Genomic DNA, 25,435 nt, shown 5'->3' with positions numbered 1-25,435 from the left:
GATGCAGATCGCTGAGTTCTGGAGCGAGATGAGTGATGGCATGGAGATGAGTGATGGAGTCTTTGCTGTGCATGCCTGGTGTGAGGCACAGCCACTCCAGTTTGGCAGTGGTAATATCTGAATTTGGCTCACCTTAAGTGCATTTCCTACAACAGGGAGCAGTGCTTGATGATTTTTTTTGCCACTCCTGCTCCTCCCTTGGCTCCCTCACTCCTCTCTAACATGCAGAAAGCTGCTCTGTATGTCCAGGTGGTATTTTTCCTCGTTCTTCCTTCTTTATGAGGCTTATCTTACCCCCCATTTTGAGGGTTGTGAGTTAGGGCTGTGGGTGTCTTTTCTGATCTCGTTTCCTTTGGTTTGTGTCACAGTTGACGGAAACAGGCACGCTGTGATGAATCACACCATAGGTAGGTGGCCAAATTAGGTCATCTGCCTGCGGTGACTTCTGCTTCAGGGGAGACCTTTCCCAATCAGATGCAGAGTTTTCAGAGCTGCTTTAGCATTTTAACAACAGTGGAGTTGATGACAGCTTCCTTCCTTGCTGTAGAAGAAACCTTCACTGCTAATTGTGTTCACCAGTTCAACCAACTTCATTGGTTGGCTTGAAGGGCTGAAATCGCTAGCTGGAAACAGGAGCTACTCTATAGCCTTATCCTGGAGGACTTGACCCTGGATGGTGACGAGTGGGTCTTTGCCAGGAGTGACAGCAGAGGGCAGTTCCGTGCCTCACCTCAATAAGGTCATCTCCAAGGCATGGCATCTGCTAGAGCAAATCCCGCCTGGGAAGTGCTGCTGTGACTGACCCTATTAGTCCTGAGTTTTCAGTGCTGAATCATTTGTGTTTCAACATCTTCAGCACAGCAACAAGTGCAAACAGGCAGAGGACCATGCAGCAAAGAACCATCAGGGAGATGTTTGATGCAAGCCTGGAGCTGACCCTGAACTTGGAGTCACCTGTCCACGCTTCCTATGGACGATGCTTTTTTGGAAAAGACTTATTCACTACAAGCCATTGGCTTCACTACAGCACTTTAGTTTCACAGCATGCCCTGGGTCACAGCTTCAGCTAAGCCTGGCTGCAAGTTAAGGACCGAGTTCCTCCGTTTGAAGCTGCACAGCCTGGGGAACGTGAAGAACAACCTGCCTGTTCCCCAGACAACACTATCTTGTTTTGGATGGATGTTTAGGGGAGAAATAGCTGCTTTCTAGACTGGTTGGGTTTCCCTGGAGAACTAAGTGATGATTTCTCCAGCTTCTGCTGATGGGAGAAGTTCTGAGTATTAAACTTCTGAGTTTTTATCTCCAAAAATTGTGGTGTCTGAGTTAAATCTAAATCCTTTCCCAGATCTAGACTCCAAGAACATAGAAATCTGTATCCTAATGTCTTTCGTTATATTACAGTGATAAGTGATATATCGCTTTTATAAATGAGATGTAGAATTCTAAGTCGTTTACTTCTTGAATATTTTATTGGGTTAATTAGCAGGAACAATAATTCCCCTCCTATGCGTGGTAAACACTGGTGGGAGGCAGTGGAGTGTGTACTCTAAGGCAGAAAACATGTCTTTTGTGCAAGATTTACTCTGCTCATGCTCTGAATTGTCCTGTCAAAATTGTAACTTACCCCTCTCTTCTTTCTTACTCAACTATTTTTCTTTAATCATGAAACTTTCTGTACTTGGTCTCATTAGAAAATATTACTCTTTCAATTAATTGAGTTTTTAATGAGCCGTTCACCTGTTTTAAAACAACAAAACAACCACTGTTTATAAACATGATGGTAATAGATCCTCAAACATTGGTGTTTCAAACTTTGGATGAGTTTTGAATTTTAAGTCTTTGTGGTTTGGTTGTAATTGAACAAAAAAACCCCTCTTAAACAAAATAAGCAATATTGGCTAAGATTTGGTGGACCTCTGATAGAATATCAAGCATTAATTTGTTTCATGTCTAGAAATCAGAAGAGTGGAATGCAAAATTCTTGCAAACCCTCATGAAGCCCTATTTTAATTAAAATAAGGTTTTACCATGTCTAATACCAACTTTACTTTTGCAAGCTGTATAATTGGCAGTGAATTTAGACAGTCTTATGGCTTTATACTTGCAAATTTGCTTTACATGGTTGAAAATACTAATTTTGTATGCATCACCATAGAGGTGGAACCCAGTCTTTGTAGGACATGCACACCTTCGATGACTCATCACTAAAAATTGCATCGAGAATAGTTTATATACATTTATAAACCAGTTTATAATTCACATAGCATGGATTGAATAGGGAACACATGGTAAACTCTTTAATTCAGCATCATTTAGGGCTGTCACAAGTGTTACAAGACTCCAGATCTATTAGGGCATCAGTTATGTTAGCTAAATTTGCCACCTTGTGATATCTCAGTAGCATCAAGTTTGACAAAAGCCAGTGTTGACAATATCCATATTGACAGGCAGAGGACGCATCTGTCCGGCTTCTTTTCTAACTGAAGTGTCAGACCAACAAGCCGAGCAATCCTCTTGAAGAGAAGAATGGACTAGCATTTGATAAATAAACGTGTTGTCAGTTCTGCACACAAGTATCTGCTTTCATTGGACACGTGGTGAACTCAAAGTCAAAACCCAATGATGCCATACGAACGGGCAGGATAAGGAGACAGTCAGTTGAACTGGTTGGAAGCAACCACCGCATGGCTAGAAACATATCTGGTGCCCCATGCCACCGCCCGGAACACCATCCTGGGCCCTGAAAAGCAAGTCCTATGGCGACATGGCACCCCAGAAAGAATTGAGTCAGACAACGGGACTCACTTCCGAAACGCCCTCATAGACACCTGGGCCAAAGAGCACGGCATTGAGGGGGTCTATCACATCCCCTGCCATGCACCAGCCTCTGGGAAAATCGAACGATACAACGGGCTGTTAAAGACAACACTGAGGGCAATGGGTGGTGGGACATTCAAGCATTGGGACACACATTTAGCAAAAGCCACCTGGTTAGTCAACACTAGGGGGTCTGTCACTCGAGCTGGCCCTGCCCAATCCAACTCTTACGTACTGTAGATGGAGATAAAGTCCCTGTCGTGCACATAAGAAATACACTGGGGAAGACAGTCTGGGTTATTCCTGCCTCTGGCAAGGGAAAACCCATCCGTGGGATTGCTTTTGCTCAAGGACCTGGGTGCACTTGGTGGGTGATGCGAAAGGATGGGGAAGTCTGGTGTATACCTCAAGGGGATTTGATTTTGGGTGAAAAAAGCCAATGAACTGAATTGTATGATGTTAAATGTTATATGATATTGTATATCATTATTTCTATGGTTACTATCAACAGTATAGCAGTAAAAATCACCCAGATTAATGAAGAATGAACTAACTCCGATGAAACCGAGCAAAGTGCAACGACGATAGAACTGGACGAGCGCAGCAATACTGAAATCAGAACTGGCTTCAGGATGCAACAGCCCAACACCACACATCATCTCTCCTGCCCTGAAAGACTGTTATGACAGATGGAGCCCAAAGTCGTGGACTAAATGAACTCAATGGACATTTTAGAGGGATGGCCCATAGACTAAAAGAATGGTATCTCTGTGTGTGTGTACATATATATATATAAAAAGACAAGAAAGGTGATGGTGATAATTGGAATGTATTGAAAAATGTGAGACTTAGGCATGACGTAAATAGAATAAGGGGTGGATACTGTCCTGGTTTCGGCTGGGATAAAGTTAAATTTCTTCCTAGTGCTGTGTTTTGGATTTAGTACGAGGAGAATGTTGGTTACACAGTGATGCCTTCAGTTGTTGCTAAGTGCCCTCCTAGTGCCCTCCTAGACTAGCTGTTCTAGTCAAGGACAGCTCCCGTGCTCTACCGACCGAGCTAGGTGCACGAGATGGGAGGGAACATAGTCAGGACAGCCAGCCCAGCTGGCTAATGGGGTATTCCATACCATGTGACGTCATGCTCAGTATATGAATGGTAGCCGTGATCCAGGAAGTGCCGATCGCTACTTGGTTATCGGTCAGCGCGGGTGGTGAGCAATTGCATTGTGCATCACTCATTTTGTACATTCTATCATTATCATTATTATTTTCCCTTCCCTGTTCTATTAAACTGTCTTTATCTCAACCCATGAGTTTTCCTCACTCTTACCCTTCCGATTATCTCCCCATCCCACTGGGGGAGGTGGGGGTGGGGAGTGAGCGAGCGGCTACGTGGTATTTGGCTGCCTGCCAGGTTAAACCACGACAAAACCTTAGAGAAATTTTTAGTCTAGCTTATAAATGAAAAAGGCAAAGATCTACCTCACCATTAACAGAGGCTGGAGTACTTTGCCAATTCAAAGGGAGCTTGAAAGTCTTAACAAGAATTATCCAAATCTGAAGGAACCTGAATTTCCCAGCTGGCGGCCTCTCGCAATAAAAACTGTACAGTAAATACTGCTTGGAAATGGTGATCCTGCTGTGGCAAGGACGGTACCACAGAGAAAACAAGTGGCCCAGATCAGCTCCCATCTGATTGAACAAAGTACCTGCAGGGAACCAAGGCTACTGGATTGATTGGTAAATTTTTAATCACTTCTCAGAGACTAGCTTCCTTTGCTTTTAAGAAATAAAAAATTGAGTTAGTCCTAAAGATGTGTGTCTGAGATATTCTAGATTAGAGGCCAGCTTCTGTCTAAACATGCAATTTCAATGTACTGGCCAGAATATCACCAGTCTGCTGTGAAACAGTAAAAACTTATCCTCAGAGCTTTTACCTGGCTGCCCTGGAACAGATAATGTCCAGAACATGTCAGATGCAATATTTCCGATGCAGTCAGACACCAAACCTCGTTCATTATGATATCCAGATGGGAAGAGAGGGAAAGGAGGAGAAAAAGCTTTTGACTGGGTAGAGTGGTGACTGTTGGTGAACCCATTGGTGATTAGACATTCACCAAACTCTTCTTTGGGGACATGCAGGCATGTAGGAATCACTGCAAGTAGCTTTAGGTGAAGTCCTGCTATTTGTATGGCATGGCAAAACAGGAAGAGCCATGAGCTTTGCCCCTTCTTTGGGTTAGAATACATCCATCCCTGGGATGTATTCAGATGTGGGAGCATTTCCACTTCAGCCTGAATAGATGATGAAAGTTTGAGATCTATTGGGTAGAAAATCAACTTTATGGGTTAGGTGAATTCCCATGACAGCACCTGTGTTAATTATAAATTAATACCGAATTGTGCACTGGTTCTTGTTTCTCTAAACACACCAAGTTCCTCTTCAAATTTTACAAGCTGGCCTCCGGAAAGCCCTGTGTCCAAGACAGCTTCTTTCATGTCACGCTCACTTGTTTTTTTTCCTGGCTTCCAACCTCCAATGAATAGCATTGCTGATGAATTTGGAACTAGAAAATTTATTCTGTCTAGATCATCTCTTTGATCTCCTGAAGTGATAGCTCTTTTCCTGACTCCAAGCAGTGAATGAACTGCATCATCAATATTTTAAAAAGCAAATCCTCCAACAGCATAAAAATTACTTCTTGCTTTTATTTCAATTATACAACACCTTATACAATTTTAACAATAATAGTTTATATTCTAAGGTCATCCTCAGAACACAGGAGGACTCAAAATTAACTTTTGAAGTGAAAAATCAGCTGTAATGATATGGCTTCTGGAGCTTTAAAGAAAACGAACTCAGTAAAGATTATAGATCTCGTAGACAAATTGAAAGAGATTCACAAGCACCAGCCGTGGTATAAGCAAATCCCGTTCACGAGTTCAAAGCTGCTGGTCAAGAAGTATACACAAGAGATGATACAGGCTCCCTTCTGGGCTGACACAATGAGGTCTTTCTCCAGACAACCTCCTAAAGCAGTTCAGGGGTTAGATCAGTGCAGGCCCTTCTCAGAGAGGTGATATGGATAGACTGTGACCAGTCATGGTGCCTCCGCCTGGCTTCACCTGCCAGAGCTATTCCAGAAAGTCTCTGTCCTCCGGTGTCTCCATGCCACGTCTCTCCATGTAAGCACACCATTGGTTTCATGTATACAATCATGGCAGGTCAAAGTCAGTCTTATGTTATAAAGAAAATAAAAATTTGTAAAGATTCTAATTTCTCAGGTCTATCAGGAACCATACAGATCAGCAGATGGTCTAAACCTCCGTGGCAATGTGCCTTGAGCTATCCCAGACAAGGGGAGGGAAGAGAGCAGTATTTATTCATAATTTAAAAAAAAAATATTACCACAAAGGTTATTTCTTTCATTTTCCAATCCCTTTGCAGATTGCTTGTATTGTTTTGTGAGTTAGTAAGTCAGAGAAGGGAATTCTCCATTCTGAGCTGAAGGTGATGCTGCTCATGGTCATTCTAACAAAATAATAGAATAGTCCAGCCCCTCCTCAAAGCAGAGCCAACATCAACAGCAGGCCAGGATGTTCACAGCTTTAGTGAGTTAAGTCTGGAATATGCCCTAGGAAAGAGACCCCACAACCTCTCCGGGCCCCATAGTGGTGCTTAGCCACCTACATAGTGAAATATTTTTCTTCTACCCAGCCAGAATTTCCTTTGCGACACCTTGTGCCTCCTGCCCTTTCACTGCACACCTCCAAGAAGAGTTGGCTCTGTCTTCTCTACTGACCCTCAGTTGGGTGGCTGAAGACAGCCCTTCAGTCCCCCTTACCTTCTCTCCTTGAGGCTAAGCAAACCCAGGTTTCTCAGTCTCCCCTCGTATATCAAGTGCTCCAGCCCTGGACAATCTTTGTGGCTCTCCACTGGACTCTTGCCAGTTTGCTGATGTCTTTTTTCTACGGTAGGGTGGGGAAGCTGCGCAAAAGTGGATGTAGTGCCCCAGATGAGCCCTCACAAATGTGATTGTGGTGGGTTGACCATGGCTGGCCGCTAGATGCCTGCCGAGCTGCCCTCTCACTGCCCCTCCTCAACAACACAGGCTGAGAAAAGAAGATGAAAAAGCTCATTTATTGACCTAAAGACAGGGAGATCACTTGCCAATTAGCATCATGGGCAAAACACTTGACTTGGGGAAAATTAATTTAGTTTATTGCAAATTAAAATAGATTTGGATGGTAAGAAACAAAGACAAGAATTAAACCACCACCTTCCCCTCACCCACCCTTTTTTCCCAGGCCTAACTTCACTTCTTCATCCCCAACAACTTCTTCATCCTCTACCGACCCTCTGCCCTAAGCAGTGCAGGGGTGATGTGGAATGGGGGGTTGTGGTCTGTCCTTAACAGCTCCTCTCTGCTGCTCCTTCCTCCTCACACTTCTCTCCTGCTCCAGCTTGGGTCCTCCATAGGCTGTGGTTTCTTCAGGAAACATCCACCTGCTCCCGCATGAGGTCCTCCACACCTGCAGCCCTCCCATTACCACAATCTGGACACATACAGTACTGCCAGGGGAAATTTTGCCTTCCGATTCACAAATCCGGACAGTTTTGACTCATTCTATTGCTTGGGGTGGAAGGAATTAATGAGGGATTATGGTCATGGAGCAAAAGAGAGCAGACAGAATACAAAAGGGTCTTTTCTTCTTTCTCCCAAAGAAGAACTTCAAAATCAGTAACAAAAATCTCTCAAGTAGTTTTTTAAAATCTTCATTGATAATATGATATCAAGTACCATGTTTGGCAACACTAGTGATTATTAACTTTTTGGCTGGGAGCCGGTGAAGCAGCTGAAGCATTGGGAAGATCAGATTTGGGTTGCTATGAAGCAGGTTTTATTTCGTGCCACTGAGAGCTTTAATCCATACCCGAGGGTTTTCTTAAAATCTGACTAAATGCAAAAGCTTAGCCCTGAGGTCCTAAATTAGAAGTCAGCCTCTGTCTCACCCAAGGCTTGTACTGACCATTAAGTCTAATGACCATTAACATTAACTCTGACTGAGTTAATCTTAAAATGGCATCTAAAATAGATCAGCAAACTTGAAAACAGTCCATTTTTCTAGACTGGCTTATACAGGACAATGAGCAGATATGGACATCTACACTGCAGGTATCTGGAGAGGGATCGGATGAGTTACTCCTGTTTTTTTTCACACTAGCCATACAAACTAAGTCCCCATCAAAGAGAGAGAATGAACCTGTCAACACAGATGGAATAAAATAACTTTGGCAAGCTGTTCCTCCATAAAATGGAGAGGAGTCCAACATGTGCTCAAAGTTTCATGTCACTTTGACAATTTACGGTTGGTAAAAGCAAAATTTTAACAGATTATTTTGGAAGTTTTCCCTTCCATGAAATACGGACACAGCAAATCTTGGAGTCTGTATGAACTGACTTGTCATATAAAGTCATTTATGTGGCAGGATACCTCTAGGGAACTGAAGGGGAGATAGATGATAGAGAAAAAAGGATGAGAGAGAAAAGTAAGTGCCGTGGGTAAGGTGAGGTGGAAAGGCATGAAGGGACTGGTGGGTGGATGAAGAACTGAGAGCTAATCCAGTGTGGAAGTTTATTTGGATGAGCTAATTAGATAAGCTGGTGTCTCGTGTTGGAGAAAATGAAGCAGGAGTGACAAGGCAGACAACATCTAGGATGGTTGTGAGTGTAGGGGACAGATGTCAGTAAAAGACTGAAGACTGACCAGCAGAAGGAGGCTAGAAAATTGGAGTAAGTAGAGGTCAGAGCTGAAGAAGTCAGCTGAAGGGGATGCACAGAAAGTATAGGTAGAGAAGGGCGACTGATGTCTTGTGGACTTCGGGGGGGGGGGGTAAAGAGGGATGAACTGGGGGGAGAAGGGAAGACTCTGGGTGCGATGAGACGATTTCACGGGGAAAGAGAGAAGAGGGGGCCACTGAGATCCAACGAAAAGTGGAAAGTCACATTTGCCATGAGTGTGTATAATTCCTCCTTTGTAATGCTCTCCTAGTTTTTAACGATTTGCAGGTCAGGGATTTCCTCAGGATGTTGTAGTTTGTTTGCTCAGGGCTGCCTAATAGAGGGCTTATCCAAGTGCTTGTCTAGTCTCCCCTTAAAGCACTTCTAGAGGGAGGGACAGGTGCTTATTCAATGGCGGAGGCAGAGCTGCCATAAGTGGGCAGGAACTGAGGATGTCTGATAATGAGATGGCTTGGAAGAAGTACGTTCAGTATGAGTTAAGTTCAAGGCAATTGAAAAATATCAGAGCTAGCAGCAAGGAGATGTAAGCACTGAGGAACAAGCAGAGTTGCGTCCAGAACAGTAGCTGGGAACAAGTGATCCATACACAGCAAAGGGGATTCCCAGCAAGGAAAAAGCACAGGCAGTTGGGTAGAGACGACAGATGGAGCAGGCTGAGGGAAGCTGGGCCATGAGAGCCACAGCGTCCTGTGCACAGTGCCACCCGTGGCAGGATGCGCAAGTGCCACACGAGTTGGTACCGCTTTGAAAGCTTTGCTGCCAATATTGCGTCTGAAGTGGCAAGACGAGCCACGTGAGAAAGCCTACCTGGATGCTGTCCTGGGGGCAGCTGTTTTGATGATCTTCCTGTGCCAAAGGAATTGGAGGGAAAATACGCTGGAGCCTGGGCAGCTCCGTTCTGCCTTCATGTGACTGTTCACTCAACTCCTGCTCAGATTTTGGCTAACACAGCTCGAGCTAAGGCCTGACGAATGCTGGCAGCAGCACCATCAGGTCAAAGCGAGAGCACCACATAGGCAGGACAGGTGGCCAGAAAGAGCCAAAGGGCCATTATGCAGCCATTATCACCTGCAGGTTGCTGTCTCCCGCAGCCACCGTCTTTTGTCTGGCAGTTTCATCAGAATCTGCTAACTTATGGAAATGGTATAGACCAAACCTCCAAGCTGGAGGTATGAAACACTAGTTTACCCCAAAAGCTTTTGAGGCGGATCCAACAGCAATTGGACTGATGAGGCTTTCATGCTTCCCAGTGTGACACAGGGGATGCCTGCACCGAGACGGAGGAGGAAGGATGAGCACTCTCACTGTTGGCTAGGTAACTAATTGTTTTTTTTTTGCTCGTAAGTGCAAGAATTAGGAGTTATGGGTTATAAGTTATGAAACCTTATGACTCGAGTGGTAAATAAATGAATTCATGTGATAGACTAGTCTGGGCAAAGGGGACTGAGCCCTGTTTGTCCTGTTTGTTTGTTGTATTTCTTAATGAGCTCATGAAATAAAGTTTAAATCACAGAGTACATTGCGCTGTAAAGTTGAGAGAGCCAAATGGACCGTGACACTTCAGAAATTGTGTTGGAGCCCAGCTCAATATGGATGGTGAAACAGTAACAGCATTTGTGCCTACAGCATGAGAGCTTACATTCAACCCCATTCGGCATCTTCATTAATGTTCTGGATGACGGGGCAGAATGCACCTCAGCAAGTTTGCAGATGACAGAAAACTGGGAGAGGTGGCTGATGCACCAGAGGGTCACGCTGCCATCCAGAGGGACCTCAATAGGCTAGAGAAATAGGCTGAGAGAAACCTCATGAAGTTCAACAAGGAGAAGTGCAAAGTCCTGCACCTGGGGGAGAAACGCCCCCTGCACCAGTATATGTTGGAGGCCACCCAGCTGGAAAGCAGCTTGGCAAAAAAGGACCTGAGGGTCCTAGCGGGCACGAGGTTGAACATGAGCCAGCAATGTGCCCTTGCTGCACAGAAGGCGAGCAGTATCCTGGGCTGCATTAGGTAAAGTATTGCCAGCGGGTCGAAGAAGGTGATCCCTCCCCTCAGCTCAGCGCTCGTGAGGTCACACCTGGAGTGCTGGGTCCAGTTCTGGGCTCCCCAGTACAAGAGAGACACACTGGAGAGAGTCGAAGGAAGAGCCATGAAGATGATGAAGGGACTGGTGCATCTCTCATATGAGGAAAGACTGAGGGAGCTGGGACTGTTTAGCCTGGAGAAGAGAATGCTCAGGGGCATCTTATTAATGTATGAAATACCTGAAGGGAAGGCGCGAAGGGGACAGTGCCAGGCTCTTGTCAGTGGTGCCCAGTGCCAGGACAAGAGGCAACGGGCAGAGACTGAAACACAGGAGGTTCCCTCTAAAGATCAGGAAACAATTTTTCACTGTGAGGGTGATGGAGCACTGGCACAGGTTGTCCAGGGAGGTTGTGGAGCCTTTGTCCTTAGAGATATTAAAAAAAAGTCTGGATGCAGTCCTGGGAAACTGGCTCTAGGTGGCCCTACTTGAGCTGGGCGTTGGACCAGATGACCTCCAGAGTCTGTGACTGTGTGACTTGACAGCAGAAAATGACAGTGGTTTGGTCTGAAGAGTCATGCTGGGGGCAACAGCAGTCTGGACAGTGCACACGTGCACTGCAGGGCTCCGAGGAAGGCGACATGGGTTGAGGACGGGTCCCATGAAGCAACATCCAGTGCTGGCTGCCAGGGCTGAGGAACGCCTTGGCCAAACGGGTGAGGACGGGTGCGGTGGCTGGGCTCTCTGTGGGGAAGGGCCTGCAGCAGCGTCGCCTCCTGCCTGGGCTGGGCCCCAGCGCTGGGGCAGCCCCTGGCCTGCCCTGGCGGCTCAGCCCCATCCATCCCCAGGGCCCGACAGGGCAATGGCGGGGCGAGGCCAGGCCCGGGGCCGCCCCTCCCCCATCGGGGCCATCGCTGGCGACGACGCCGGCCATTTCCAGCCTCAAAACCGGCCGGGCAGGAAGCAGTCCCTCACCGCCTCCAATACTTCCGGCGGCCGCCGGAAGCGCCGCCGCCACTCGCTGCGCCATTTGCGGCCGCCCGGCGGCGCCGCGCTCCACTTCCTCCCTCTCCCGGAAGTAGCCGGGGCGGAAGTGGCCGCCGATTGGTGGGGGAAGCTCTGCGGACGGCGGGGCCGCCAGCCGGAGAAGCTGGGCGGGGAGGCGGGGCGAGCGGAAGTGACGCGCCGCCCGCGCCCCACCCCGCCCGCCCGCCGCGGCCGTTGTCCGCCGCCGGTGCCGCGCTCGCGCCCCCCGCGGCGGGGGCAGCCCGGCCTCTCCCGCCGCCGCCGCGCCATGTCCAGCCGCCCGCTGGGGGCCCCGCGGAGCCGAGAGGAGCGGCCGGGCAGCGCCACGCAGTTGTGAGTACCGGGCTCCGGGCGGCGCGGCGCGGCGCGGCGCGGCCCGGCGCTCGCCCCCTCCCGGCGTCGGGCTGAGGTAGGCGAGCAGCGCCTCCGCAGACGGGCCGCCGCCGTCCCGGTGCCGCTGTTCTCCCGGACAGCTCGGGAGCGCCCGGCACGGCCGAGCAGGGAGAGACCCGCCAGGTACGGTCCCGCTGCCCTCCCTCCCGCCCTCGGCGGGGCCCCGCCGTGCGCCTTGGGGCCCAGCGGGGCGCGAAACGGCGGCGCGGGAGGGGCCCGGCTCCGCCATCCGCCCTTTTCCCGGGGCGGGGAAGGGGCGAGGCGTCGCGGGTGTTGGGGCGTTGGCTGGGGGAGCAGCAGCCTTCCCGGCGGAGGAGGGGGAGAGGCTGAAGAGGGGGACGGGGGCGTTGGGGGGACGCGGGCCGAGGGCCTGCCGCGGTTCCTCCCGCTGCCACACCCGCGCCCTTCCCGCTCTTCACGCCTCCGCCCTAGCACGCGGTGCGCTGGCCCAGCTCGCTTGGCACGGCGTCGCTCACTCCGCTGTCAGGGGTTTGGGTTTGCCTGAGGCCACCATCCCGGTGTGGTTAGGCTTGTGCCGGAGGCAGTCAGGAAATTGGGAAAAGGAAGAGGGATGTGAGATACAGGGATTTGAGCTTTTACAGTAGTAGAAAGGCTTTACGCCAACCCGTTGATTCAACTACAACATAAACATGCAACTGTAGACCCGATGTGAGACGGATGATACTGATTCTAATCAGGCCAAAGAGATTTTCTAGGCTGCCTAAGACTCGGTGTTTACATTCCTGTTTTAAGCTGGCAGGAGCTCAGCAGGGGCCAAGTGCTCGAGTTGTGGTTTGGCTGCTGATGCATTTTGCTTGTCCCTCTGGAGTTCTCTGATTGCTGCATCTATTCGGTGAAGAGTTTTGGGTTAGCTTGTTAGAGCTGCGGGGATGCTGCGGCCGTGGGATGTAGCTTTGGCGTTGTTGATGTTCTCTGCAATTCTGCCAAAGGTTTTATGGCTGAAGGAGGACGTGGTCATTAATTGGTGGAGCTGTGGTTTATAATAAAGCACAGGGACCATTTCCTGGCAGTTAGCACATCCTAGAATAATTATCCATACTCCAAGGAATATTCCATAGTGGGTGAAAGTGTTTCTATACAAAATTATTGTCAAACAGAAAATGTTTATTCTGCCATTGTTGAAAGCTTCTGGATTGTGATAAAACTCCAAGCCATTAGGAATGGAGATGGATTCCTAGCTTCATATGCAAAATCAATATAAATTTCCAGATTTCCTTCAGGTAATAACAAAAAATATTTTATTACAATATTCAGCTAATACATGGATGGGATACGTCTATATAAAGCAAATGTAGACTACAGTCAATTAATTTTGCTTTGTCGCTACGTATATGCTTCCAATTTATAATAAATGTTATTTTGCCACTTCCTGGATTCAACTTAACTCATTAAAATAAATGAAGTTGGTTCTCTGAAGTTTGTAGTGGCTTGTAGTCCCTGTTTGATTTATTCATGTTCATAGAAGATGAAAGTTGTCTCTAAAGTAATAGCTGGGAGTAAAGGCAGACTAAAAAGTAGCTTGCTTCTGCTGAAAGGGGAAGTTTCTTCTGACAGCTGAAGTATAATTGAAGTTTGAGCAAGTCTTTCTGTCTTTTTTATCTCCACTGATACATTTTTTAGATGGCATGGTCATGATTTCTATTGCAGTAATGTGTTGGGATGCCCTGGTGGTTGCAATGGATTTGATGGATGGTTTTATTTACTGAAGATATTCTGAGGGTATTTTTGTTAATGCAAAAATTTGGGACAGAAGATGAACTTTTAAATACTTAGTATTTTTTTATTTGAGCATGCTGCTTAGTAAGAGTAATAAGCAATACGAGATGAGAACTTTAGACAATAAAATTGGTGTGCCTGATCATATAAGTGAAGAAGACAGGAATTCTGTTTCAGCTGAGGGAAATGTAGGCTATTCTTTATTTTTCTAGCTTGATAGAAATAAATAAATAAATACATCCTCCTGTTTCTTTCTGTTATTTCTGCTTTCATACCTTGCTTAATGCCATTTCATTGTTGCTTTCAATATTGCCATGCAGACTATTTACCTAAAGAAATAATGACCTTTTTTGGTCAAGTGAAGGAGGATGAAGAGGAGGAGGAAAACCCTACTTCAGTAATTATGGGGAAAATCCCCAAGTACAACTTGGCATGATTTACAGAACTCCTATTATTTTTTTTTTATGAAAATAAATTAGCCTGTTCTTAAACTAAATTAATCTGACACTCTTAAAGGGGGATACTGATGGAAAGATTTTTTCACTCTGCTTAAGGGATTCTTAAAACATATTCTTCAAAGAAACAATGGCCTGCAGAGTGAATTAAAATAGCTTCTGGTTCTCTTCTTCATCACTCAATAGTGTATGAAAAAGCTGAAAATGCTTTATTTTATTTTGGTAACATGAAATGTTGACAGTCCTGGTTATTTCTTTGTATCACCTGGAAAAGTCTTTAGTAATGTGAGATATAATACGGTGAAGCATTTTCAATTTATATCTGAAATATCAAAAGCGTCTAAAAACTTTGACAGTGACCTCTTTCCTTCCTCTTTCATAGATGTTTGAGCAAATATTTATGAATACAACTTCCCAATATCTCATCTGAACATTTCCTTTCCTTCTTTCTTGTCTATCTTTTAGCTTTTTTGTAATTCTGCAATCCTGTAAGTACCTGCTATTTGTTTCAAGTAAAAGAATGTTATTTTCCAGAAAACTGTAATTTTGGGATTTCTTGCTCTTTTTGCATGAAGTGTGAAGATAAAAAGCTGTGGTTGTCTTCTGTAATCATGAAAAGCAGAATGATCTGGAGTTCAGACAAACTGGATTTTTTTAAGGGAGGTTTCTTCCTCAGCCTACTTAAAAGATCCTGTTTGTAGCACAGTGTCAAAAACAGTTTTTTTAAGTCCGTCGAAAAGGAGGTGAACAGTGCCTCAAGGTAGAAACAAGAAGAGTGGAGATGAGCACTGGAAACCGGCATTGCTGCTGAAGAAAATATTCATGCAAATGCATCCTCTATCTCATCTCTCTCTTTCTTTCTCTGTTTTTCTTGCTTCCTCTCTTTCTGATCTGCTCCCCCTCCTCTTGCCCAAAAGTTAGAGGTACCCCCTTGCTTTGAGAAGTGGAGGAGTGTGCCTCTATGGAGGTTTCTTCTGGCATCAGAGGGCTCTTTGATGCCTGTTTGCAGTGCTAGTTAGTTTGAGTGGAGGTAAGTGCCTGTTTGCTCTGTAAAAGCTGTAGTGGTTCAGCAGTTCCATGTCTGTGGAACTTGCTGAAAATTGCCTTCTGAATTTGCCTTCAGAATATTAATTCTCATATATAGAAGAGAAGAAAAGTTGAGACTGTAGATCACGAGGTTATTAGAGAGGCATTGAGAGATTCAAAGCATACAACAGATACCGATGCAAAAAGCTGTCCAGGAGCTCAGTGCTGGTCTTCCTGATTCTGCACTATCAGTAGTGCTAGGAGGTTTAAAGTGGCTTCAAAAGCGAGTCTTTCTGCTTTAATTAAGTTCAAACGTACAAGTATTTCTAGTTGCTCTTTGTTTAAGCAAAAATATTTCTGTAAGATCATTACCCTTCAGTGCTAGTCCTTTTCAACTATCATTTCTGATTCCAAAACATCCAACTCCATTTTACTACTAAAACCTCTGATGGCAGCTTCCACTAGGAACCATGTGGTATATTGCCCATGTTTTCATTTTCAGTACATTATTTTTAAACCAAAAATATTGCAGAATTTCCTGCCCACTGCACTGATAAATCATGTAAACGTCTGCTTTTTCCACACAGTATGCCTAGAAATGAGGCATTGTACCAAAATATTGAATGTGGGAGTTAATTCTAAGGTTACAGCGAGGAAAGCTCTGCGTGTCTAAAGCCTTTGTGTTTTAGACAGACAATAGCATGGTTATTTATGTCGACCACCAGGGGGAACGTGACCCCTCAGACTGTAGCAGGAACTGTCCAACTCTGGGAGTGAAGAGCATCCTTGTGACTTCTCACTTGATGGGAAAAGGCGATGTCTTGACTGACTTCTTGAGCAGATGCAACGGTGGGACGCAAGAATGATATCTCCTAGTCACTCTGTTCCAAGCTGAGTTGGAAGCCCAAACTGTAACGCTTCACTGCCAGAAAAAATGCCAGTGTTTCAAAACTTCTTGACAGTAAACAGAACACAGTGCTGATGTCGTCTGGACTGGGACAGGGAAATAATCTCACGTCCATGTTCTCAATGCATTTATTGATGTAGAAAGTCAATGGGACAGATCTAGAATGCTCTTGGTGACTGAAAGTGGAATTGGCAGCTTTGCCTTTTAATCATTCTGGATCTGATGTCAAGACCATGAAACCTACTTCCAGTTCATTTAGTATCTTCTTTCCTAGTGAGGGACACTCTGTTTTGATCGGATATGTCTCAACAATGCCATGTTGCTTCTGCAGTGCTTTGGGCATTAGATTGTTCTTCTGAGAGTCCAAGAGTTCTTTGGGGAAGATGCCTGCATTTGGGCAAACTCACTTGAAGTGGGAAAGATTCCCTGTCTTGCAATGGACTTGAAAAATCTTGGCATTTGAAACAGTCACAACTAACTTTTGGTTTGACAGGGTTCTATCTGTCTGTTTGCTGTTTTGAGTTCCTACCTTCATCTCCAAAAAATCTGTATTTACTCTTCAGATTTCACTGGTGCTGTTTCCATGTATTCCTCCTCGTTTTTGAAGCCTTTTCCTTCCTAGACTTAGACTTCTTTTCTCATAAATGTATGTACCTTCATAGCATTTGAGTTTTTCTTTTTTTCATTTCTTTGAAGATGACCACCTTTGTAATCTATATCTACCTAAAGAATGAGTGGGCAGGTGAGATGTAGGCATATGAGTTGGTCACCCTACACCCTATTCCACAAAGTAAATGTATTTTGCATCTTAATTTTTTCTTTGTATGTGTGTCTGAAGTAATTTCTGCTTCCATCTTGCCATGCAACTAATCTGCCTGTATTTTCCTGAAGCTTTCCTGAAATTCATACTTCATAGGACTAAGTAGGGATATTAATAGTAACAGGGAGATGGGAAAGCAAAAAATATGGCTTCTCTGTGAAATCTGGAGATAACGTTTTTCTTTTTCAGAATGAAAGGCCCTGTAAGTAGAAGAGGAGGATAATGTAAGGTGTTTTCTTGGGTCTTTTAACTTATTTTTATCTGAAAAGGATGCCATTTCTTGCTACTCTGTGATGTAAAAGTTGGACATTATTTTCAGATAGTCTGTGGTATTCTGAAATGCTAACCCAAAATGTACACTAAGTAGATCAGTGTGATTTTTTGCTAGTGAAGTTCCTGAAGATTAGAGCTGGCATTTTTTGGTAGTTAATCTGCTTCTAAGGTGTAGCAGTGCTGGGTATACAATTCACTGATGCACATTAATTAAAATATCTATGCTGTGTTCACTTATGCTATCTTTTCGTTTTTCTTTTTCTTTTCTCTTTTCTTTGTTTTGTTAAGCATTGCAGGCTGTATGTACCGAGTAGTTCAGACGACGGGACCAGATGGAAAAAACCTTCTGAAATTACTTCCAATTCCTAAATCTTCTGGAAGCTTTGTGCCAATAGTTCAGTCTTCAGCCATGCCAAATAATTCTAAAGCGAGTATTTCTAGTCCAGTCCATCTTACTTTTAAGACACAGCTTGCAAATACTACTGCACCTTCATCTGTTAAGATACCTGTTTTTCAGTCTCCTGATCCTGGAAAGATTGTTCTTACAAGGACATTAGACAAACAGGAAAGTGTTAGGGCAGGTTCTGAAAAAGAAAGCTTAATTCCAAAATCAGCTGCTAACATCCAGAGCGGTTGTGTTTCAGTTGATAGACTGTCTTTGCAGAACATTGCTGTAACAAGTTCATCTAACCAGAGTAACACTGCATACATGTTGGTAAACACAAAAAGTCTTCCAGTTACTGTGAAGTCTCCAGTACTGCCCTCTGGCCACCACCTCCAAATACCAGCTGATGCAGAAGTGAAATCTGTCCCAGCTTCTTTTTTACCACCTGCAATACAGCAAAAAATACTTGCAGCTGCAGCAACGAATGCGTCTGGAGGAGCTGACAGTACAAAAATGCCAACTGTTATTTACGTGTCACCAGTGAACACAGTGAAAACAGTACTTCCCAAGCGTTTGCAAGCCATTTGCCCAAAACCTGCCACAGAAGTTTCAAAAACATTAATAATGACAGCTACACAAAAGGGAAATAGTTCTTCTCCTGAGACAGTAACATCTGATGGTCAGCAGTGCCAGCAAACTCCAATGAAATGGATTGTGCAAGAAAGTCCACAGTCATCAGCGCCTTGCCTTATTCCTGTAAAGTCATCAAATAATATGGCTTCCAAGATCTTGAAAACTTTGTCAGACACGAATAACGTAGAAGTTAACTCTGCAAATATTTTACCACTCTGTTCTAGTGGTTCTGGTGGAAGCCAAACAAAAATCACACCTATTAAAGATAATGCTCTGGTCATGTACAATGGGAAAGTCTATTTGTTGACCAAAAGAGGCTCTGATGTTCTGTCAGCCCAAGGTGACAAACAAGCATCTTCCTCTTCTGATGCTTCACTTAAAAAGGAGACATCTAAGCTAATTGATTCTACTGCAGTCAATAAAATAACCAATAAAGTAGTGAATCTGGTATTGTCAAAAAGCAAAGGAATGGTGCTATCTCAGAAAGATCCAAAACCATGTACAAACTCAAAAAATTCTTCACCAACTGGCTTAAGAAATGACTTAAAATCTGCACCTGCAGCTCTGGTGACATCAAGTGCTAATCAGCAGAATTCCACTGTAAACCAGAGAAAGAGTTTGCCCTTCACCGAGAGCATTTCAAGTGGAGTGACCCCTACTACAGCAGTAGGGACACAGGAAAATGTATGCCAAAATGGCAAAGAAAATATTCATTCCCCCAAAGCAGCAAGTGCTGTTTTACCTCAGTCTAAGCAAGAGTGTGCTTTCAGTGAAGACTGGCAAAAGGTAACTCTCTCCAATAAACATGCCCATCTCAGTCTCTGCTAAATTGTTAAATGATCCTGGTTCTATTTGAACAAAATGGCTATTAATAAGGTCACAGATTTTTGTAACCAGGTATCCTGTCACTGGAAATACTGGTCTAAAGTGTGGTTCTATTCAATAAACAACCTTTTTTTTTTCAGTAAGATTGCACTATGCATAAAGAAAACGCATAAAGAAAAGAAAGGGGCAAGGAAAAGATTACTTTTTATTTTCTCACAAGATAAATTGTTGGTAACAACTGAAACTGTAGGAAAGTTGTTGATTGATTGAGCTCTGGGAGCTCTCTGCTTTCTAGTGTTGTTGATGCCACATTCTTACAGCACAGCCATTGACTGTGTTGTAGGTGTGATGTGAGGTAGAGAAGTTTGCAGCTACACAAGAGGAAAACAAGGTGGAAGAGCAGGGTTTGTCACCTAGAGACAAACTCTGGTGTTGCACTGAGTCAGCTCCAGTCTCCGCTAGCTCGGACAGCCAAAGGCAGGAGCTGCATTTCCTTCCTTTCGTGCCATGATGGACATGAGGGATCCACCTCCGTTGACTCATGGTTTCATGTCAGGCAGAAGAAACTCTTGAGATCTTTAATGGCTTCCCCCCTTCAGGCTGGATCTACATTTTAAGATCATAACGTCAAAAATATGTAAAAAGTCCTTAGCCTCAAATCCCACAAACTCTACCTTTGAAGGATTGTAGGTCAAGTTTTCAGTTGCTCAAGAGGCCAGAATAAACTTGCCTCCAGATAAAAAAATCATTGTGAAGCTAGTTTATACTTGCTTGTGTTGACCAGGCAGAAGAGAAATGTCAGCTAAGCATATTTGTGCAAATTTTAGACATTTAATCATTGCAACAGACTGTAGGACCTCTTTTTTGATTGTTCCTCACCTGAAAAATGGTTAAAATAGACATTTTTTTTAATTTCAGTGCTATGTGATGCCAAGTGTTAGCGTTCTCATTTGCTTTAACCTCGGTGAAAAATAGCATATCAAATGTTTGCTGCTTTTAGTCCATAAATTTGCAAGTCCGTGGATTGCCAGACATTCTGATGTGAGATTGAACTTGAAGATCAGAAACAGCTCAGGTTACAATGAGGTTAGATACGAGAGATGGCTAATAGTGCTTTGTTAATATTATCAACCACAATGCAAATCTGAAATGCATTCAACAGTCTGAAAGTGACACTGTAAAGACACTGTCTGATCTTCCGTCATCTTCCTTTGTTACTTTGAAGTTTTAGAACAGGTGATTCCCTTGTTACTTCTTCTACTTCTGTGGTTTACTAGTTGGACTGTGCATTTTCTAGATATTCCACAAGGTACTTGGGGTTTAAAATAACAAACAAGAGTGTTAGACCTATGGTAATATGTATATAATTTCTCAAAATTGGCTTACCTGTGTTAAATATAGCTCTTGGAGAATGGCAGACAAAACAAATGTTCACCTGTCTTTCTAGTAACTAGTTTTTAGTTTATATGTATGAAGCGAGAAAGAGAGAGAGTGAGAGAGTGTGACTGATGGCTCTCTCACTGTTTCTGTATTTCAGATCCAGTGTGAAAAGATGGATTCACCGGCAAAGGTTATTCAAATCAAACACCAAGAGAAGCCCCATTGGAAACAATACCTGGAATTAAGGAGAAAATTTGGTCTGTCTAAGGAGGAGAGAGTGTACCTTAAGAGAATACCATTAAGGACCTCCTGTGAGAAACCGGAAGAAAGGGTTTGTTCCAGTAACAGCTTGAAAAGGAAAGATGACTCTTGCAGTTCATCATCGTTAGATGTGGAAATAACAAATCAACATCAAGAATGTGTTAAAGAGGAAAAGGTATCTTGAAATTTTTCAGTGCTAAAATGCGTACTGCAGCACATTCAGAAAGCAGCATATGTATAGTCAATACAGAGCTGCGTGTTTATTTGGACCCTCCCACCTCTGGATTCATCAGGGCAAGTCAGTAATTGTTACGGTCCCTGTGAGAATTGTTCCTAGAACTTGTGTGTGTGCTGCAGAGTTGTGTGATTTCAGTACAACTTGAGTACCATCTAAGAATTTTTATCCTCTTTTCTGGGTTCCACTGGAGGAAATTTGAAGAACAAATGCTTTGAAGAAGACTGGACCCTCTAGTGGTGGCTGAACAGTCAAAGGGATGGTCTTTACTGGAATAGAAACCATACCTCTGTATCTTGATTTATATTTTGCCTTCTGCAAACAGTTACGTTTATCCAGTAGTGCAATGGATATAAGCAGAATAATAGAAGAATAATTTCTTGGGAGGTTTTACCCTTGAGTTTGAAATCAGTCGAGTGCCATTATTTCAAGGCACTTCAGTCACTCACATGACTAGGTGTGGCTGACTTCCAAAGAACGGTATCCACTTAGTTATGTCTGATTTTATAAAAAGAAATTTACCTGTGTACCTGTCTAATCTTTAGAGTTACAGATGTCTTTATAAACTTAGTCCTTTGTCATTGGGTAGGAACTTGCTTCGATGCTTCTGGAAGGGTTCCCTCGGTGTAAGGACTTCCACCTTCATGCATTACAATGATTTCATCCATCCAAAGTAGTTCTGTTCAGCCATAGTGTTCTGAATTTTCTTTTGTATGATTCTACTCTACCCAGTCAAAGGCTTTCTCAGGTTTTGAGCAGATCTGCTGGCTACTCTTAGTAAAGTACATTAAAATTTAAATAACAAACAGCTGGGAGGAATGCAGTCTTGTAATGGACATTATTGCTAATGTTTGAGTTTTTTGGAAATGTAAGCATTGAAGAATTCTTCTATGTTTTGAATTTTCCCATCAAGTTAGATAGAAAGTTTTTGTCTTGCACTACAGTTAAAGAACTTAAGCAGCAACAGGAGGTGATAGGTATGCATAGGAAATGCAGAAGTGCACTGTTGACTAAGGAAGGAATTCAGTGTTCTGGAATGGTTAACTGGGAATCTTTGTAAAAAAATATTGAACACGAAAGTATGTTTGCTCAAATTGCTAAAAGAAACATCTTCCATATAGTAATTCTAAGAAGCTTGCAACAAATAACTTGTAATTTGTGCTTAGTGAACTGTGATATTATAGTGTAGAACGATGCTCAATTTAACAGAAGTATATTTTGTATGTTTCTTGGCTGTACAGATAATTGTGGATCTGGAAGAGGATTTGACTAAGAAAAGAAAGATAAAATCCTCGCCACTGTCAGACAGTGGGAAGAGAAGGAGAACTTCAGTCAAATCAGCCACAAGTCCAAGTTCAGAAAATACCAGCTCAAGTTCCAGCGTACTTAACAGAAGTGTTTCACCTCCACCAGTCTTATCGCAGCAAAGTATTTCCGCAGACTTTGTTACATCGTCTCTAGGGAGGGACTCTGAGCAAGACCCTTACTCTCAATACAGTGACGTTACAGACTCAAGTATTCCAGTTTTAGTGTCTTGTGAAGATGATACTTCAGTTCTTGAAGGTTCTTTCAGAGATGATGCTTTCCCTTTGACTCCTCCAGACTTGGATGAAACAATACGGGATGAAAAAATAAAACGACTTAAACAGCTCTTAAGAGAACGAGAAGCGGCACTTGAAGAGATGCGTAGAAAAATGCAGCAAAGCTGAAATACTGAGGCTGGTGATCTGGACCATATTCATCTTCATTTCAGTGACTTCAAGAAGAAGGTCCTTGTTTAAACGAACATGAGTATTTCTGATAGATAGAATCTTAATGAGATTTACAGTATGTGTGTATTTAGAAAAGTATAGGTTTCTTTTTAAATACCAGAAATAAAAGACTTGGAACATCAAATTCTGCTTCTGGGACATTATATGTATCAAAGAATGCAGAAGATAGGCATTTTTATTAGTGTATTCTCTATATTTTGAATTGCGGGCTTTCTGTATTAGTCCTAGCAAATAAACCTTCCCACTTTGGAATTCCGTGGCTTATCTCTTAGAAACTGAATGTAAATTGCAAACCCCAATTGTAGATATTTTTTTGTTTTCCTAATGTTTTATAGTGCATGACAACTCTTGTGAATTCCTGAGAACTGTCAATTGTTATAAAAGGTCAGTGGTCAGTATTTAATAAATGCTATTTAAGTGATCTGGGAATTAGACTTTAGGCAGTAATAATGCAGATATTTATACAAAACGTCTTACAGATGTGAAGACAGAAGCAGTAGAAATCCCTGCTGACAGTTATCTAGATACGTGTCTCTTACCGTTATTATTGTAAGCCTTTATAAGGCCTTAGCCAGCTGTGCAATGTTGAAGTTTGGTTGTGGGGTTATTTTGCGGGGGTGGAAGGTGTACTTTTTTTAAACAGAATTATGTTGAATAATAACTTGGTGAAGCAAAAAAAGGCATATTTCTTTATCCAGGGGTGGTATCTGTAATAATTCTTGATGAGTATCTTTTCCATTAATTTGTTCAGTCGTTATTTGAACGTCTCTTGCTACCTTCATTTGATGCTACCTTAGTTTTGCATTGTAGGAGAGAATGTGCACTCAAACTGTCTTTGCCATCATAATTTTTATAGATCTTTACTGTAGTGCATTTTCCCAGCATATTCTGTCATGTGTTGTATGGACGCCTTTCACTACCCTCTGTTGTCCATGTCATTGAATCTTGTAAGGCCCTTCTGCAGTTCTTCAGTCTTTGTTACAGCCATGAATAACTGTTTTGCCAACAGAATTTGTCATTGTTTTTTTCTTGTCCATTTATGGTTATATTCAACATCACTGATCTCTGTAGAACTCCATTGCTGATTTCTGTTCATGGGAGACTATTTGCTACTATTCTTATTTTCTGTATGTTAATCAAATTTTCACCTGCAAGGTTTTTCTCTATTATCACGTGGATGCCTAGTGTATGTATAGGGTTTTGGTGAAGGATGTTGCTTTGGAGATACATCTTTGGAGAGCCTAGTAGGCTGAATAAGCCCTATGTTCTTTATTAATATACATCTTGACAGTGTGAAAAACTCAAGTGGATTAGAGAGGCAGAACAGCCTTTTACAAGGGAAGAAAAAGGTGGTCCTTGCTCTGAAGAGCTTGAGATAAACCAAGTGTAGGAGAAGATGATACACCAGACATGCAGTGGTGGGTGAAGAAGGAAGGTATATAATGGAACTAAACTCTTTAATGATTGAGATTACTGTATAAAAGGCAAGTGCCTGTGGTAGAGCAAGCAAGTAAGGGTGATATTGTCATGGGCATCCGTGGGTTCACTGTGTATGGAGTGAATGTTTTGGGGCAGAAATCCCATAGTTTAGCATAGCGAAACACACCTCATGAAAGGCTGATGCACAGCGGAGGGAATGATGTGGATGAATTGGGCCTCATGACCTACGTTACCATGCGGCCCAAGTATCACAGAGCTAGGAGAACGTGCAAGACAGCTGAGCACCTGAGGAAAGGACTGTGTTGGTTGGACCAGCGACCTGCATCCTGTAGCCTGACAGTGCGGCTGAGTTGCTTATAGAGCAGGTGTGCACAGGTGTGTGTCCTTTATGGGTAAATGTGCAAAGCAAAGAGGCTAATTTATGAGAGATGAGTTTTTTGAGCAGCCAATGATACCAGTGAGAAAGATGTCTGTCTGCAGTCTCACCTGTGCGTGTTCCAGAGAGCGTGGAAGAAGCGTAAGTTTGGCCAGGCCTGCTTATCAAATACAAGCAGTAGTGAGGTGGCAATTGTTTTGTGTGAAAAGTGGGAATATTCCCAGCATGTTGACCCTGGCCAACTGCCAAGCACCTACCCAGCTGCTCATTCGCTCCCCTCTCCTGCAGGATGGGGAGAAAATAGAAGGCAAGCAAGACTTGTGAATTGAGATAAAGGCAGTTTAACAGGTTAAGCAAAAGCTGCATGCGGGCAAAGCAAAATAAGGAATTTAATTACTGTGTTCCATCAGCAGGCAGATGTTTAGGCATTTCCTGGGTCTAAGCGTGCATAATGTTTACTTGGGAAGACAAATACCATAAATGTCCCTGCGTCCTCCTCCTTTCATTAAGCTTTTATTTGCTGAGCATGACATCACATGGTATGGAAGATCCCTTGGATCAGTTTGGGGCGACTGTCCTGGCTATGTCCATTCCCAACTTAGTCTCCATCCCCAGCCTACTTGCTGGGAGGGATGCAGAGTGAGAAAAAGAGAAAGCGTTGATGTTGTGCGAGCACTGCTCAGCAGTACCCAAAACACTGGTGTGCCATCAACACTGTCTCCCTCACAAATCCAAAACAGCACCGTGTGGGCTGCTATGAAGAAAAATTAACTCCATCCCAGCCAGACTCAATATGACGGGACGGCAATCAGGAAGGAGATAGAAGCAGCCTTGTGTCTTGTATCTG

At 43.7% G+C, this 25,435-nt stretch overlaps 1 protein-coding gene across 1 annotated transcript; it reads left to right on the top strand.

Moving 5' to 3' along the window:
• The first annotated feature begins 11,876 nt into the window (after positions 1–11,876).
• On the top strand, positions 11,877–23,514 carry LRIF1 (ligand dependent nuclear receptor interacting factor 1). The gene is made up of 4 exons (XM_075174405.1): positions 11,877–12,003; positions 17,570–19,085; positions 20,662–20,940; positions 22,242–23,514. The coding sequence occupies exons 1-4, from the start codon at positions 11,939–11,941 to the stop codon at positions 22,707–22,709; spliced, it is 2,328 nt and encodes a 775-aa protein (XP_075030506.1). The 5' UTR covers positions 11,877–11,938; the 3' UTR covers positions 22,710–23,514.
• The last annotated feature ends 1,921 nt before the right edge of the window (positions 23,515–25,435 follow it).

The sequence above is a fragment of the Calonectris borealis genome, chromosome 26 (genome assembly GCF_964195595.1).
Source record: "Calonectris borealis chromosome 26, bCalBor7.hap1.2, whole genome shotgun sequence".
In the NCBI taxonomy this organism is placed as follows: Eukaryota; Metazoa; Chordata; class Aves; order Procellariiformes; family Procellariidae; genus Calonectris; species Calonectris borealis.
Note: the sequence above shows the minus strand (reverse complement) of the source record. Positions and strands in the feature narration are given on the sequence as shown.

Bases quoted from the DNA above. Each gene is read 5' to 3' on its own strand.
- LRIF1 (XM_075174405.1), top strand. From the start codon at position 11,939: ATGTCCAGCCGCCCGCTGGGGGCCCCGCGGAGCCGAGAGGAGCGGCCG. The intron at 19,086-20,661 runs GTAACTCTCTCC...TCTGTATTTCAG, and splicing joins TCAGTGAAGACTGGCAAAAG to ATCCAGTGTGAAAAGATGGA. The intron at 20,941-22,241 runs GTATCTTGAAAT...TTGGCTGTACAG, and splicing joins AATGTGTTAAAGAGGAAAAG to ATAATTGTGGATCTGGAAGA.